The sequence below is a fragment of the Callospermophilus lateralis genome, chromosome 13, assembly GCF_048772815.1.
Source record: "Callospermophilus lateralis isolate mCalLat2 chromosome 13, mCalLat2.hap1, whole genome shotgun sequence".
Taxonomy (NCBI): domain Eukaryota; kingdom Metazoa; phylum Chordata; class Mammalia; order Rodentia; family Sciuridae; genus Callospermophilus; species Callospermophilus lateralis.
This window is the reverse complement of record NC_135317.1, coordinates 11,663,647-11,677,208: the sequence shown is the minus strand read 5'-3', so window position 1 is coordinate 11,677,208 and position 13,562 is coordinate 11,663,647. Positions and strand designations below refer to the sequence as shown.

General features: G+C 60.1%; 1 protein-coding gene across 3 annotated transcripts in view; it reads right to left on the bottom strand.

Annotated features, from left to right (window-relative positions):
• Capn9 (calpain 9) overlaps positions 1–10,921 on the bottom strand; it is a 28,729-nt gene extending 17,808 nt beyond the window's left edge. For 2 of the 3 annotated variants that reach the window (XM_077105088.1, XM_077105089.1), the window contains exons 1-6: positions 10,709–10,921; positions 5,903–5,972; positions 5,097–5,215; positions 2,680–2,813; positions 1,387–1,555; positions 457–540 (exon numbers count right to left, since the gene is read on the bottom strand). In XM_077105088.1, coding sequence (XP_076961203.1) covers positions 457–540; positions 1,387–1,555; positions 2,680–2,813; positions 5,097–5,215; positions 5,903–5,972; positions 10,709–10,921 — 789 coding nt within the window. The remainder of the gene's footprint in view (positions 1–456; positions 541–1,386; positions 1,556–2,679; positions 2,814–5,096; positions 5,216–5,902; positions 5,973–10,708) is intronic. The other variant, XM_077105090.1, reaches the window with a different exon arrangement.
• Between the last annotated feature and the right edge of the window lie 2,641 nt (positions 10,922–13,562).

Here is a 13,562-nt window from a genome sequence, read left to right as displayed (position 1 = left end):
CAGAGGAGGGGCAGAGGAGGGAGTTCTCGCAGGCTGCGGGGCCAGGACACTGCCTCCTGCCTGGGGCCTGGGAGGTCATGCAGCCTCCATTCTGACTGCCCAGGAGCCAGGTGGTGGCCTCCCAGCATCTCCGGCTTGGATGGCTGATTGTGGGACTCTTTGGCCCACAATGATCTGGCCAGTTCCTGAAGCACCTGGCCATGCATGTCCTTACTTTCCTGTGGTCTTACACCCCAGGAAACCCTCTAGTGTAGATTTGGGAAACAATAGCAGACAAGAAAAAACAGACCCAGACACGGCCCAGGCCCCACACTGGCTGACCACACGTGGTGCCATGGGGGACTCGCTGCTATGACCTCGTCTGCCTTCTCTGGGTGGAGGAACTCGGGAGGCCCGGAAGGCGACTGAACTGCAGTGCAATAAGGAAGGGCTGAGGCCCTGCCCAGTCCTGCCCACCTGGTCAAGCCCCGTGATGGTGTAGGCGTGACCCTTAATGAGACCGAAAGGTGTCCGGGCTTCGGATTCTGCAGCATTTCTGATCTGAAATGAGAAGAACAGCGTCAGACCCTCATCTGAGCTGAGGTTTCCCCACCAGGCCAGCCCCAGCCCCATACCACTGAGCTCATGCTGCCCGCCCTGCTCCCTTTGCTGCATGAACTGTGTGTGCAGACCCCGCGAACCAGGGCACAGCCAGGCACACTCTCCCAGGGCACAGAGGCCCTCCTCCCCAGAAAGGAGAAGCTTACTTTCCTGGCCCCAGGGAGAAGGTGGCCACGAGTCCTGGCCACGAGTCCTGAGGCAGGAGGCACCATTGCGTATACCAAAGAGATGCTGCCAGGTATAGGAAACGTGTGTCCCTGTGCCCCAAACATGAATGTGCAGAGGAAATGGCTAGTTCATTAGGAAAAAATCCCTGAGTTTAATCCAAGAGAGAAGGGATGAATTCCCAGAAACTGTCAGAAGACATTGCCCTGTGTGTGCATCTGTGCGTACAGAGAAATTAAAAAAGTGCTACTAGGTGTCTTCCTGTCAGTGCGAAGGGCTCTCTTCCTAGTGTGTGTAGGAGGCAGCAAGCTTCAGAAAGCTGCACGGGCAGATGCCCCATCAGTGAAATCAAGCCAGCCTGTGTGTGGGTGTGCACCTGTCTGCAGGGGCAGAGGGCTGAGGGGTGGGCTGGCCAGGGCCAGGAGGCCAAGCAGGAGGTGCAAGCTGCTCACGGTGCCCTAACAGCCAAATGCTTCTAACCTAATCAGGAAAGCTAAGCAGCAGCCTGAGTATCGCTGAAGAGATAAGCACCGGCACTCCCACCATGGTTGCATACCCTCTTGAGTGGCCAGGGCCCCTGGTGGGGACCCCATGCCCTGAGTGAGGGCAGCCCCCACTCACATCCATGGAGCAGCCCAGCAGGGAGCCGCGCTTCAGGGCCTTCCCCAGGATGGTGTAGAAGTCCTGTGGGGCCTCTCTGGTCAGGAAGGTCTCCGCCACACCCCCAGTGAAGTCCTCCATGGCCTCCAGGGTGCTGCCCCCCTTCAGCGCCTCATAGCTCCCGTTCAGCCTGCGAGGGCAGCAGGGCCAGGTGGCTGTGGGCAGGTGGACGGGGACAAGGGGGGTGGGAGCAGTCCGCGATCCTGGTCCCTGGGGCAGCAGTGGGAGGGTGGCACAGGACTCCCCAGGTGGGCAGGGCTCCAGACCCGGCTCCCCAACAGGCAGAATGACCATGGCCAGTTGCCTAGGCCTCTCCTGAAGCTGTGCTTGCTTTTTCTCTGCATGAAGGCCGAGATAACCCCAGCAGAGCAGTTATGGTTCATAGAAATTCCAGAAGGGTCGCATCCCTACACCCTGCCCCCAAGTTTCCTCTGGGTGGCATCCTGCATTGGCATGGGCACACCTGTGAGGGCGACTGAGCTCATGCTGGTCTTGGGTTCCAGGGCCCTGCTCCTTCACCCCATGTCTGTTTCCTGTGTCAGGCTCCCTGCAGGACCCATGGCCCTCACCTCTCCTTAGGCTCCTCTGGGCCGAGACTCCCTGATGCGCAGAACTGCACTGCAGAGGCCAGGCCTTGCTCTTAGTGTCCAGACCACTTTGCAAAGCAGTGCAGCACTTGGCCCCCAAGTGACTCCATGTGGACAGAGCCCAGGGGCCAACTGAAATCTTACCAGGAACATCAGACGTGGGAGCTTATCAAGCTCAGCAGATGGAACTTCTTCCTAAGACCCTCACAGGGAGGACCCCCAAGACTGGACACAGTGGCACCCTGACCCCATGACCTGACCACATGTCATGAGCCATCTCCAGGGAAATCGGCACAGAAAAGAGCCTCCAGCTCTGCCCCTACCATTTTTAACAAGCAAAGGAAAAGCACATCCTGTGTGGACGCTGGGTCCCTGCCCAGGTGGGAAGCAGCCCAGTCATGTCTGGGGAGGTCTGAAGAGCCGCAAGCATCAGCACAGCCTGAAGTTCCCCCAGCTCTCCCAGGTCCACTCCTGCCAGATCTCCTGAAGTCCACCTCCACCCCTCAGGGAGACCCAGGGGCAGGTGTGGCCATGTGCCCAGAGTGGACCTGGGCCCCGGGTACATTGGACCTTGGCAGGAAGCCTGCTCCCGTGGCTTCTTGTCCAGCCCCAGCCCCTCCCGAGCCTCACACATGGCCCCTCCACTGGCCTTCCCACAGGGACTCACTTTGCATAGGCCTTCTCCAGCAGGGCGCTCCAGAACTCGGTGTGGTCGGCAGAGTGGAGGAAGACCAGGCGGCCACGGAAAGTGGGCAGGCGGTCGTCGATCACCACATCCAGCCACTCGCTGTGCTGCCAGAACTGGAGCCCAGAGCAGAGCCAGGAGCAGCAGGAGAGTCAGGGGGCCACCAGCAAATGCTCGCCTGTATCCCACTCTGAGCAAGCTGCACACTCATCTCAAGAGTCCCTGGGCTCTAGGAGGGGCCACCTGAGTCCATAGGCCACATGCTGGGCCTTCGACCCTGCACGGATACCAGCAGCAGGACCAGTGTCACCCCCAGCAGTGGGTGGCAGTTGCTGGTGACCTCTGTTGGCCTCTGGCCGCCTCTGGTGCTCTGATCTCTCCTGCACAGTCTGCTTTGGCAGGAGAGGGCTGCACTCTGCCCCTGCCCAGGCAGCCTCTGCCCTCCTGCCCAGCTTGGGGTCTGGCTCCACATCCCTCGCTCCTCAGTTCCCCGCTGGCCCATTGGTGGAGCCCAAGACTGTGCCTTGGTGGGGCCCAGAGCAGAGCCAAGAGCAGCAGGGGAGTTAGGGGGCCAGGTGTGAACGTGGGGGTGTGGGTGTAGTGGACGTGGGTCCAAGTGTACAGGGGTGTGAATGTGTGCACACAGTGCCTGTTTAAGTGCACATGTGCCAGCCCGTGTGCTCACAGGGGACAGGGAGGCAGGAGCAAGTCAAGGCTGGGCACCACTGTCCCTCTGTGCTTCTTAGTGTGAACAGGGACCTCCTCCTCTGGCTCCTGGTGTACTGGGCTGCGCCCCTCAGGCTGGCAGCAAGTGTAAGGGAGGTGACAGGGAGCACAGGCAGTGGCCTGGGAGCCATGTCCCAGGGCTCTTTGCCAGGGCACTCTGGGCCGCTCCCATGGCAGCTTCTCCCCAACTGGACTTGGCTGCCCCCGTGTCTGGCTGAGGCCACGTGTGTCTTAGGGGCTGTCCTGCCACCTGCCAAGCAGGACTCATGCCCAGTCCTTTCTCCCTGAGGGCTCTAAGGTATTTATGGCTTTGGGTGCAGTGCTGCTGATGTCCAGGCCAGCTCCCCTGGGCTGGGGGACGGGAGAGGAGTGCTCAGGGGTGGCCATGCACAGAGAGGGCTTTGAGGGGCTATGGGTGACAGAGGCCAGCTCTGTTGTACTACTGGTCCCCTCATCCACAGTGTGGCTGTGCTGTGGGACAGAAGAACACTGCAGGAGGACAGGAAGGTGGAGGCCCAGGGGTCATAGGGAACAGGAGGAGTGAAGAAGGACAGGGAGAGGGAGGTCTAAGGACCATAGGCACACATAGGGTGTCAGAGGTGGCCCGTGGAGCCCAAGACCCAGGGCCAGGCTCAGGGATGTCCTGCTTATGCTCGTTACTTTGTGACCTTGGTCAGCTACTTCCCTCCCTGGCCTCAGAGTCCCCAGGGGAAAACGGGGGCCCTGCTGACTATGGAGTTCTGGGAGAAAGGGAGGACGCTGTTCCCTGGGGAGCGGCTCGGATGCTGGTGCTGGGAGCAGGGCCTGGGTAGGTTCAAGCAGCCTGCTGCCACCCTGACAGGCTATAGGGTCTGCAGGGCCAGGCGCGGGCACTGCGAAGCCAGCATAGTGATGCACAGAAGTGGGAGAGGGGAGACTGCCAGTGTGACGGGTCTGTGGTGGAGGGGAGGGCTCCCCAGGCCCAGAGGGGCTGTGCCCCAGGCTTGGGGAGCCTGCCACTGTCACAGTGGGGGACCTGCTGCCCACATTGCTGCCACTTTGCCTTAAACCCCAGGCCCAAGAGTGCCTCAGAGAGCAGGCCTCGGGGTGGAGGGACGGGGCTGCAGGAGCCACCGCACTGTGAGGCACCCTGCCTTGCGCCTGGGCTCCTGGTGGCTGTCTCCCCAGGGACACCTGCAGAGCCTGGCCTCACGAGAAAGGCTGCCTGAGTGCCTGGCCCATGACATACTTGCATGGGGCTGGATGCTGGGCAAGGACCCCGGGCAGAGGACAGCGGAGAGAGCCGGGAGCAGGCCAGGACAGTCCCGGTGGCAGGCTGCACTGTGGGTCGCAGGTGATCCCGCGGGCACCTTGGTGGCAAATCTCACGTTTTATATTTAAACTCACTCAAGGTCTCCAAATTTACATTTCCAAACCTCCGTTCAGGGGAAATAATCCAGCTTCACAGAGGTTGTTGCTTCTCTGGCAAAGTTCAAGGAACTCCCAGCAGCGACACCTCTGGGACCCCCTGACTTGTGGCCCAGGTCTGCAGCCCCCAGAGTTTCCCTGAATGCTTTCCCTGAGGGCCACCAGGCTACGCCCCCAAGGATGCTCCAGCCTGCTGTTCCTGTGTGCAGTGGGGCAGCGGCACCCTGCTGGCCTGAGAGGGTACCCACTGGCTCCGCTGCTCTCACCTGAAAGTGGAATATCCCGGCATAGCCAGGGCCAAAGCTCTGGTCCTGGGGAACCACTCTGGCCAGCGCCTTCTCATTGAGCGTGAGGGAGGCGATGGCAGCCAGAAGCCAGCAGTCCCCTGCAAAGGAGGGCCACAGTCAGCCTGCATCCTCCTCCTCCACAGGTGGCAAGACGCAACACCGGAGAGGCTGTGGGGAGTCCCCCAGGCCACAGCTCTGTGCTTTTGAACAAGGACAGAGGCCAGCAAGTGCCTCTGGCCCCTCCCTGCCCCCACCTGCCCTTCTCCAGCCCAGGGCGGGGGGTGCTCCCTGGGGTTCCAGGCACCAGCCCCATGACTCCCAGCCCCACTTTCCTAAGCTCACGCCTGCGTGTGTGCAGTGTCCGTGTGGGCAGCGTGCAGTGGCCGTGTGGGCAGCATGGGCAGACACCCCGCGCTGCAGCCACACAGGTCCAGCTGTACTTGTGGGAAGAGCGGCTTAGGATGGGCCAGTGAGACGCCGTGGCAGGAGCCAGGTCTCCACAGTCAGTTTGCCCACCTGCCACTTCCAGGATGGGGCCAGTGGCTTGTTCCCTTGGCCCCAGTTTTCATCTGTGTCGTGGAGGGAGCTGTGTTCCTAGGGCAGGACAGGTCAGGTACAGGAGGGGCTGCTCTCTGGGAACTCCTGGGTGGGGCCCAGGGATGGCAGGTGTGCCCAGCAGGTGTGCGAGGGGCCTGGAGCTCAGGGGGAAGGGAGAGGAAAGCAGAGATCCTGGGGACCCCTGCTGCTCCTGCCCTGGAGGCCCCTCAGGGTGTGACCCCACTTACCCAGCTCCCCCTGGCAGATGTCTGTCCTAGTGGCCCCTCCCAGGATGAATTCAGGCTTCTCCACGATTTCCTGGAGGAGTGAGAGTCAGGTAAGGCCCCTGCTGTGGGCAGCAAGAGAGAGTGGGCATGGCAGCATGGACCCCACAGAGGGGTGGGCCCGAGGAAGGCTCCAAGTCCCTTGCCCGGGCTTCTCTCTGATATGTCCTGTCCCTAGGGAAAGCAGCCTCTTGCCACAGTCTCCTCTGCCATAGACTCCCACATGGATGACCCTATGTGGAGGCTGGAGGGTCTGTGGCGAGCACTGCTCACTGTGAGCCTTGCCACCTTTGAGGGCCCCGGACTCCTGGTCTTGCCCAGAGGTGACAGGTTTAGCTGCACAGGCCAGTGTCCAGACCAAGCTCAGCTGCTCTCTTCAGACCAGCATTTAGGTCAAATTCAAATCTGTGCATAAAGGGACGTGCAGCCTTGCACACGATCTCACCCAAGTGCACTGTATTTTTATTGCATATTACATGTTATTATATTTTATAATTGTTAATTATGTCCATATTGATATGATAATCCATGTATGTATGAATAATATAAAAGATAAACATAAAACATTAAACAAAAACAGCATTGGAAAGCATTTTCATAAAATCCATACAGTTGAGAAACTATTTTAAATGTCATGCTAAGTGAAATAAGCCAGTCCCCAAAAGTCAAAGGCCAAATGCTTTCTCTGATATGCAGAAGCTGACCCAAAATAAGGTCAGGGGGGTGGGGTGGGGGATAGAAGAAAGATCAGAGGAGGAGAGGAAGGGGGATGAAGGGAGGGGGTGGGATAGGGAGAGCGGAGGATGGGACAGCACCTTCCTGGGTACACACATGGACAGAGACCCCACCATTGGTACGTCCACAGCCTCTAAAGACTAAAGACTAATGACAGATATGAGTGAAAAGCCATAAGGTCATAGAGCAGGAGATGGGAACGGGGCAGGGGGAGGAAGGGCAGGGGAAGCTCTGGGGACTGAACTAGGGGAAATCATGGTCCATGCTTTTGCCATTATGTCAAAATGAATCCTAATGTCATGTGTAACTAAAAGGAACCAATAAAAAAAGGCCACGAGAATGAGGTCCTGAGACTGGAGCCCAGAAGCAGGAGCGATAGATGGACTCACCCGGCACCCTGGCGATCCTGGCCCCCAGGGTGGGCACCCTCCAGGCTCCTCTCACCCACTGCTACTCTTTCTGGGGTGAATAAGGGACGCCGAGCAGCAGACCTGGTGGTTCTGCAGACCTGGGTGGTTCTGCAGACCTGGGTGGTTCTGTTTGGCTGGTGTGGCCAGTGCGCGGTACCTCCTGGTACTGCTCTCTGGGCCAGGAGGGCTCCCACTTCTCCCCAGCTGAAGCCCATGCCTCAACGCTCAGCCTGCCTCGACTTCCCGTCTTTCTCCCAGTGCCAGTATCTGTCCCTGGCACCAGATTGCAGCATAGATAAGAAAGAGTCTCTGCACTCACAGGGATAGACCACGAGCCAGGGGCAAGTGCCCGGGTGGAGGGGGTGGGAGGGTCAGGGGGCTCTGGGGAGCTGACGGCGCAGAGGCCCAAGCAATTGCGGTGGGTGCTGTGTAGGGATGGGGACAGCAAAGAGCACGTCCTAGACCCCATGGCGGCAAGAGCAGGGTGGTGCTGGTGACGAAGCGACCATCCACCTCCTTCCAGGCTCCAGGACTGAGGAGGACCAGAAGTGCCAGGAGCCCCTCAGCCCATCTGGCAGGAGCCCCAGGTGCGGCTGCTTGGAGATGGCCCTGAGCCCACCACCTCAAGACTGCCAGGACCCTGCTTCTTCTCTGCTCATGGGTCCCAGGGAATCAGAGGGTGGGGATCATGCTAAGCCCAGGGCATCTCCAGCAGAGTGGAGGTCTAAGCTGGTGGAGCCCTGTGCTAGCCTGCTGCCATGGTGGGCCCAGAGTGGCTCAAGAAGGCTGCATGGGCTTATTCTTTTCCAAAATGCCCACACAAGCTTACCAAGAGGACTTCTGAAAAAGACTGTGCTATGCCCCAGAAACTCAAGGCCTGGCAGGGGCACACCAGCCTGGGGCCAGCACCTTCTCCGTGAGGCCCCGCACGTCCTCGCATTCCTCCCTTGGCTCCAGGCAGCCCTGTAGTCTTTTCATCAAAGGACCACATTCTCCAATGTGGGAGGACTGGCCCAAAGGCAGTGGGGCAGCTCCCCGAGTCTGTGTCCTGGCTGGCCGAGGTGGCCCTCTGCATTTGTACGAGGCACGCCGTGTCCCCGCCACTGCTGCTGCCTCCTGGCTCATTGCTTCCCTCCAAGTTGAGGCTGGCAGCTCCCTGGCCCCTGCGTCCCCAGGCCCCGCTGAGGGCAAGCCTGCCTGCCACTGCCCTCTGGTGCTACCCTGGCCAGGTGCTCGCCCTCCCCGCAGCGCAGCTCTGTTTGACAAGAAGGCGTGCTGGGGTAGGGAGCCGGTGTCACCTGGAGAGTTCGCACCATGTGAGGCTGCACAGGAGGCAGAGCCCCGTGGCCTTCTGGGGAACCGGGCACCCAGGAGCCCGCCTCAGGACTGTGGAGTTGCCTGACTCCTGATCCCACGGCCGTCTGTAAGGTAGACTGCAGAGCTCCAGACAGAAAGCCGGTGTTTGTGGAAACAGGAGCAGACAGTAGAGCGGACGGTGGGGACAGCCTCAGGTGCACACACAGGAGAGGCGGCAGGCCCCACTGAGAAGCGAGGCCACAGGCAGGCAGCCAACAGGAGGCCTGAACATGCGCGGGGACAGTTGTCAGCCCCAGTGGAGAGGGCAGGGTACCGTGGAAGGGCTGCAGGCACTGGGGTCCTGGCTGTGGAGCAAGGCCTCCCCAGATCTGGGGACAGAACCGAGAGGACGTCAGGGCTGAGTCTGAGACTCCAAGTCCCTGGGTGAGACGGTGGCCCTGCTGTAGGGATGGGAGCAGAAGGTGGCAGTTCCAGAGGTAACCCAGCCCCTCTGCAGGCTGCAAGGCAGGGCCTCCAACGGGGGAGGAAGGAGGATGGCGTGAACTGGCAGTAGTGGCAGCGGCACTAAATCTGCTGGTCCCGTGCGGAGTAGAGGCTCAGAACTCTGCCACACTGACTGACGTCCTCACAGTGACCCCAGAGGTAGGGCCATCATTGTCCCCCTTCATGGAGAGAAAGCTGAGGTCTGCAGCGGCTGCTCGTCTCCCCCCAACCCCCCGCTACCTGCACTGTGCCTTTAGACAGCACTGGTATCTGCTGGGCACCAGGGAGAAAAGGCTGCAGTGGCCACACCAGGCTGGGGCGTCAACTTCCCTGGGGATCCTGACTCCAAGGACTCCCAACCCTCTGTTAAAGATGCACCCACCCCGAAGTCTGGGGCAGCCCCGTGCCCAGCTGTTCAGGGGCCATGGGCCGGAAGCAGGAGACTGCAGATTGGCAAGGCCCTCAGGGCCACTCTTGTCTTCGGTTACTCTGGAAGTGTCCTTCCTCCTGCACGGCGTGGTCTAACCCTACCCACACATGCACACACACGCCTGCTCACATGTGCACACACATGACCTAATGCATGATGCATATGAGTCCCACTCTGCCCACATCAGGAATTGACCTCACAGGCCACCCCTTCAGGAATAACAGCTGTGCATGCGAGTCCTGCCCTGAGGAGCCCAGCTGTTTCCAGCATGTGCTTTTTAGAATTGCCGAGTTTACTCGAGGCGTGGCCATTCCTGTTGGAGATGGGGAGATATGTGCCGGGGCCCTTCACTTCCCGTCCGAGTGTGCTCCAGATCTGTAGATGGCAGTGGGGTAAACATGACCGCAGCTGCCCTTTACTGAAAATATCCTGAGTGCTGGGCAAGGAGCCGTCTGGGCCAGGCCACTCCATTTTACAGGTGCGCAGACTGAGGCTCAGGGACACAGGGTAGTATGGGACTGGCATTTGGGGCTCACGTCCTGGCCTGGCACCCTTGCACAGTCACTCCTCACTCCTCACTCACAGGAGCTGCTCCCAGGGCAGGACCCGCCCAGAGGAGCCTCAGCTGTGGCGCCAGGCCCTGACTAACTGCAAATATTGACATGGCGCCCAGCCCCAGCTGGTGCCTCTTGAGACCTGTCACCCCCGAACTTGCAAGGTGGGGTGGCCCCCACTCTGGCCCTTCTGGGAAGGGGCAAAGGCTCTGGGAGTCTGCATGTGCTGAACGTGAATATCTGTCCACATGGAGTGTCTGCAGCCCACAGGAGCGCCACATCCACAGCGCCACCCTCTGAACGCCCGGGGCCCTGGTTGCTCACTTCCCCTGAATTCTGGGGGAAATGTCACACAGATGTGCCATATATATATATATATATATATATATATATATATATATATATATATACTTTTTTAGTTGTAGAAGGACACACAATATCTCTGCTTATTAATTTATTGTTATGCGGTGCTGAGGATGGAACCAGAGCCTTACACCTGCTAGACAAGCGCTCTGCCACTGAGCCCCAGCCCCAGACCCCAGACCCCAGAGATTGCCCTTTTTGATAAAGCTTCAGTAGCTCCCCACACATAGCCCCTCTGTCTGGGTCCCCAGCCTCTGTGGGAGTGAAAAGCAGGAGGTGAGGGGTGCACCCAGACACCCAGGGTGCCCAGGCTGAGCTACCCTAGCCCACACACCATCTCCTGCCCGCATGCCACAGAGCCCTGGGCCACAGGTGTGCAGGGAGCCCTCCCTCCTGCTTCTCCCTCCCCTGGAGCTTGACACCCTCCCTCTGGGCCGCTGAGTCACAAAACCCTGTACCCCCTCCTCACCCCACTCACCCCTGGCCGTTTCCACTCAAAGGGGACCTGGGACCTCTCACTGTAGAACAGGGAAGTGTTGTTGGCAGGGAAGTCCACGTCCTCAAACAGACTGCCCGTCTGCAGGGAGCCCTGCCTCAGCTGCTCAAAGCTCTGGCCTGAGGAGTGAGTGGTCCGGGCATTCCAGGGGACAGGATGGGCCTGCGGCTCCGGGGGCCCGTGCAGGTAAGGCATGGCTGCTTCCTGGCAGGCGGGGGTGGGAGGCAGAGGCAAAGAAGGGCAGAGGCTAGCTGTGCGCTCTGTGTGCTGGTCAGCTAGGAGTAGCCCAGGCCCTGGCTGGGCCACCCACCTCCACCTGCTTGCTGGGAGCCTCCCTGTTAGACGGACATGGAACACACCCTGATGGCAAATAGAGAGCGCCCTGGGCCGGCTTGGGGCTCCATGGAGGCAGCACCTGAGCTTCTCACACTGGGGAACCCTCAGGGGAGGAGGGCTTCCCCATGGGAAGAGGAGGAGAAGAGTCTGGTGCAGGAGGCGGCAGTGGGGACAGGCAGCCTGTGTCTGAGCTTGTCTCCAGCTGGAGCCTGGCAGGGCTTTGGGTCGGGGGTGGAGCGGGGGAGCTGGTGCATTTGATGGTGCGCTGTAACCACAGCTGCAGGCTCTAAGTCCTTCCAGTGACCCACAGCAGGCTCCGAAGTCTTTTCCTGTGAGTGCATGAGGGAGCCAAGGAAGCCTTCCTATACATGCAGGCAGGCCAGTGTCACCCTGTGTAACCAGAGGCAGGTGAGCTCAGAGGACATCACAGCCCCACTTGTCTGGGCCTCTTTTCCAGATATCAGCTCGGAGCCCCTGGTCGGGTAAAACCCCACATGTGCGGGCAGCTGAAGGAGAGTGCGAGCCACCTGGGAGCCCCATGCACTCCCAACGTGGCCACCATCTCTGTGTGATTCTGTGACAGGAGTCTGCAGTGGCTGGGGGCAACCAAGACTGATGAGAATTTTTTGTGACCAGCAGTGGTCACTGGATCCAACAGGTTTTCAAATTGTCATTAAAAAGAAAGATGCCGATGTGAGGTTGGCGATTCAGGCTCACTCTGCTGTGGCCTGAATGACTGTCTCCAAACCCTGCCCCAAACCCATGCCGAAGTTTCAACCCCCACCTGACAGTGTCAGGAGCAGGGTATTTGGGGTGGGGGGTGCTTAGATCATGAGTGTGGCGCTCACAAATGCAACTGGTGTCCTCGCAGCAGGCCCCAGAGAGCTCCCCCGTGTCCCTCACCACGTGTGGCTGCAGCAAGGAGGCCCACTGAAGCTGGGGGCCTTGGACTCCTGGCCTCCAGAACCAGCCTCCAGAACTGGAGCAACAACTGTCTGCTGTCTCTAAGCCTCTGGTCTGTGGTGTTTTGTTACAGCAACTGGGATGGACTGATACAAGCTTGGGGGTTCTGCCTCAGAGGGAACCCCCAGCATCTGCCTGGGGTCCAGCCGAGTTGCTCAGGATCTGTGCCTGCTTCTGCAGGATGAACCAGGACAAAGGCATTGCTCCCCGGCACAGGGATCATGGATGAAGAACTTGCTTCCTCTCCTTCCCTGTCCTCTCTGCACCCTGCCCACCCCCAGACCCTGCTCTCAGGACCCTTTGAACCTCACTCTCTTGTGTTCCAGGCTCAGTGAAGGACTCTGGAATGTGCAGGACCAGTCCATCTGTCCTAAGGACTCTGAAGAAGGCAGAGCTGCCAGCGGCCAGTTGCCACGGCCCCATCAGACAGTGCCTTCTGTGGGATCCAGGAGAGCCACCAGGGAGACAGGTGGGACAAGGCGAGAGACATCGCTTTCTGGTGGCCCCTCAGCTGGGAAATGAAGTGTCCCCTTCAAGGGCCCCAGCATGGGGAAGGGGCTTGGAGTGCACTTGGCACTGTCGGGGGCTGTGCGGGGCTGCCTGGTGTGCTCCTGTCCCAGCTCCAGGGACCTGTGTTCCCGTCCTCCTGCCTGGGCCTACGCAGGAAGAGCCTGTCCCCTCACCTCACCTGCTAGGCAGTCAGCTGCACTGAGGTCCCCGGACCGCGGCCAGAGGCCTTGAGAGGAGGATTGCAGCCTGCTCAGCAGCCAGGGCTTGAGCTCGGCCTGCCCCTGCTCCCCAGGACCCCGCCATGTCTGTCACCACTGGGGCATCCTCCCCAGCCCCCAAGTCCTGTTCCTTGGGAAGCCGTGACCGACCGCAGGCAGCCAGCCCCACTGTGCTGACCTTTCCTGCAGAGCTCACTGTGCAGGTGATGTGGCATCTGACCCCACCCCAGCTCAGTCCACAGGTGCTAAACACAATGGACTCTCACTCCCACAGGGACTGTGAGCTGCCACTTGCCTGCTTCCCCAAGCTGTCCGTGTGCTGGCTGTCACTGCCGCGGGGGCTCCTATGCTCGCACCACCACCCAGGTTACAGTGAGACCCTCGCTTCCTGCTCCTGTGACCTGATTCCTGGAACACCCCTGCACCCCCCTTGCCCTGTCACAGACCAGCCACCACAAGCTTCCCGCTCCATGGGAATGAGCCTGTCCAGGCCCTGGGGGGGCAGGTCATCTCCTGAGGTGACGGCTGCCCACCCAGATCTCCCCAGCCCCCCCTGTTCTTCAGGGTAATGCCTCATCTTTGGCCTTAGGAGTCTTGGAAAACAAGTCTTTGTCCTGGGGCAGTGCAGTGGTGGCTTGGCTGGGCAGTGGGCATGGGCTGTGCCCGTCATGCCAGTGTGCACCTGAGGTGAGGCAGCCAGGGCCGAGGTGAGCAGGGTACCCCACCTGTCATGTGGTGGAGGCTGACCTGGGTGGGGCAAGGCCTGCTCCATAGCACCGCAGCAGGAGCCCTGAGCATCCATGGTCCTG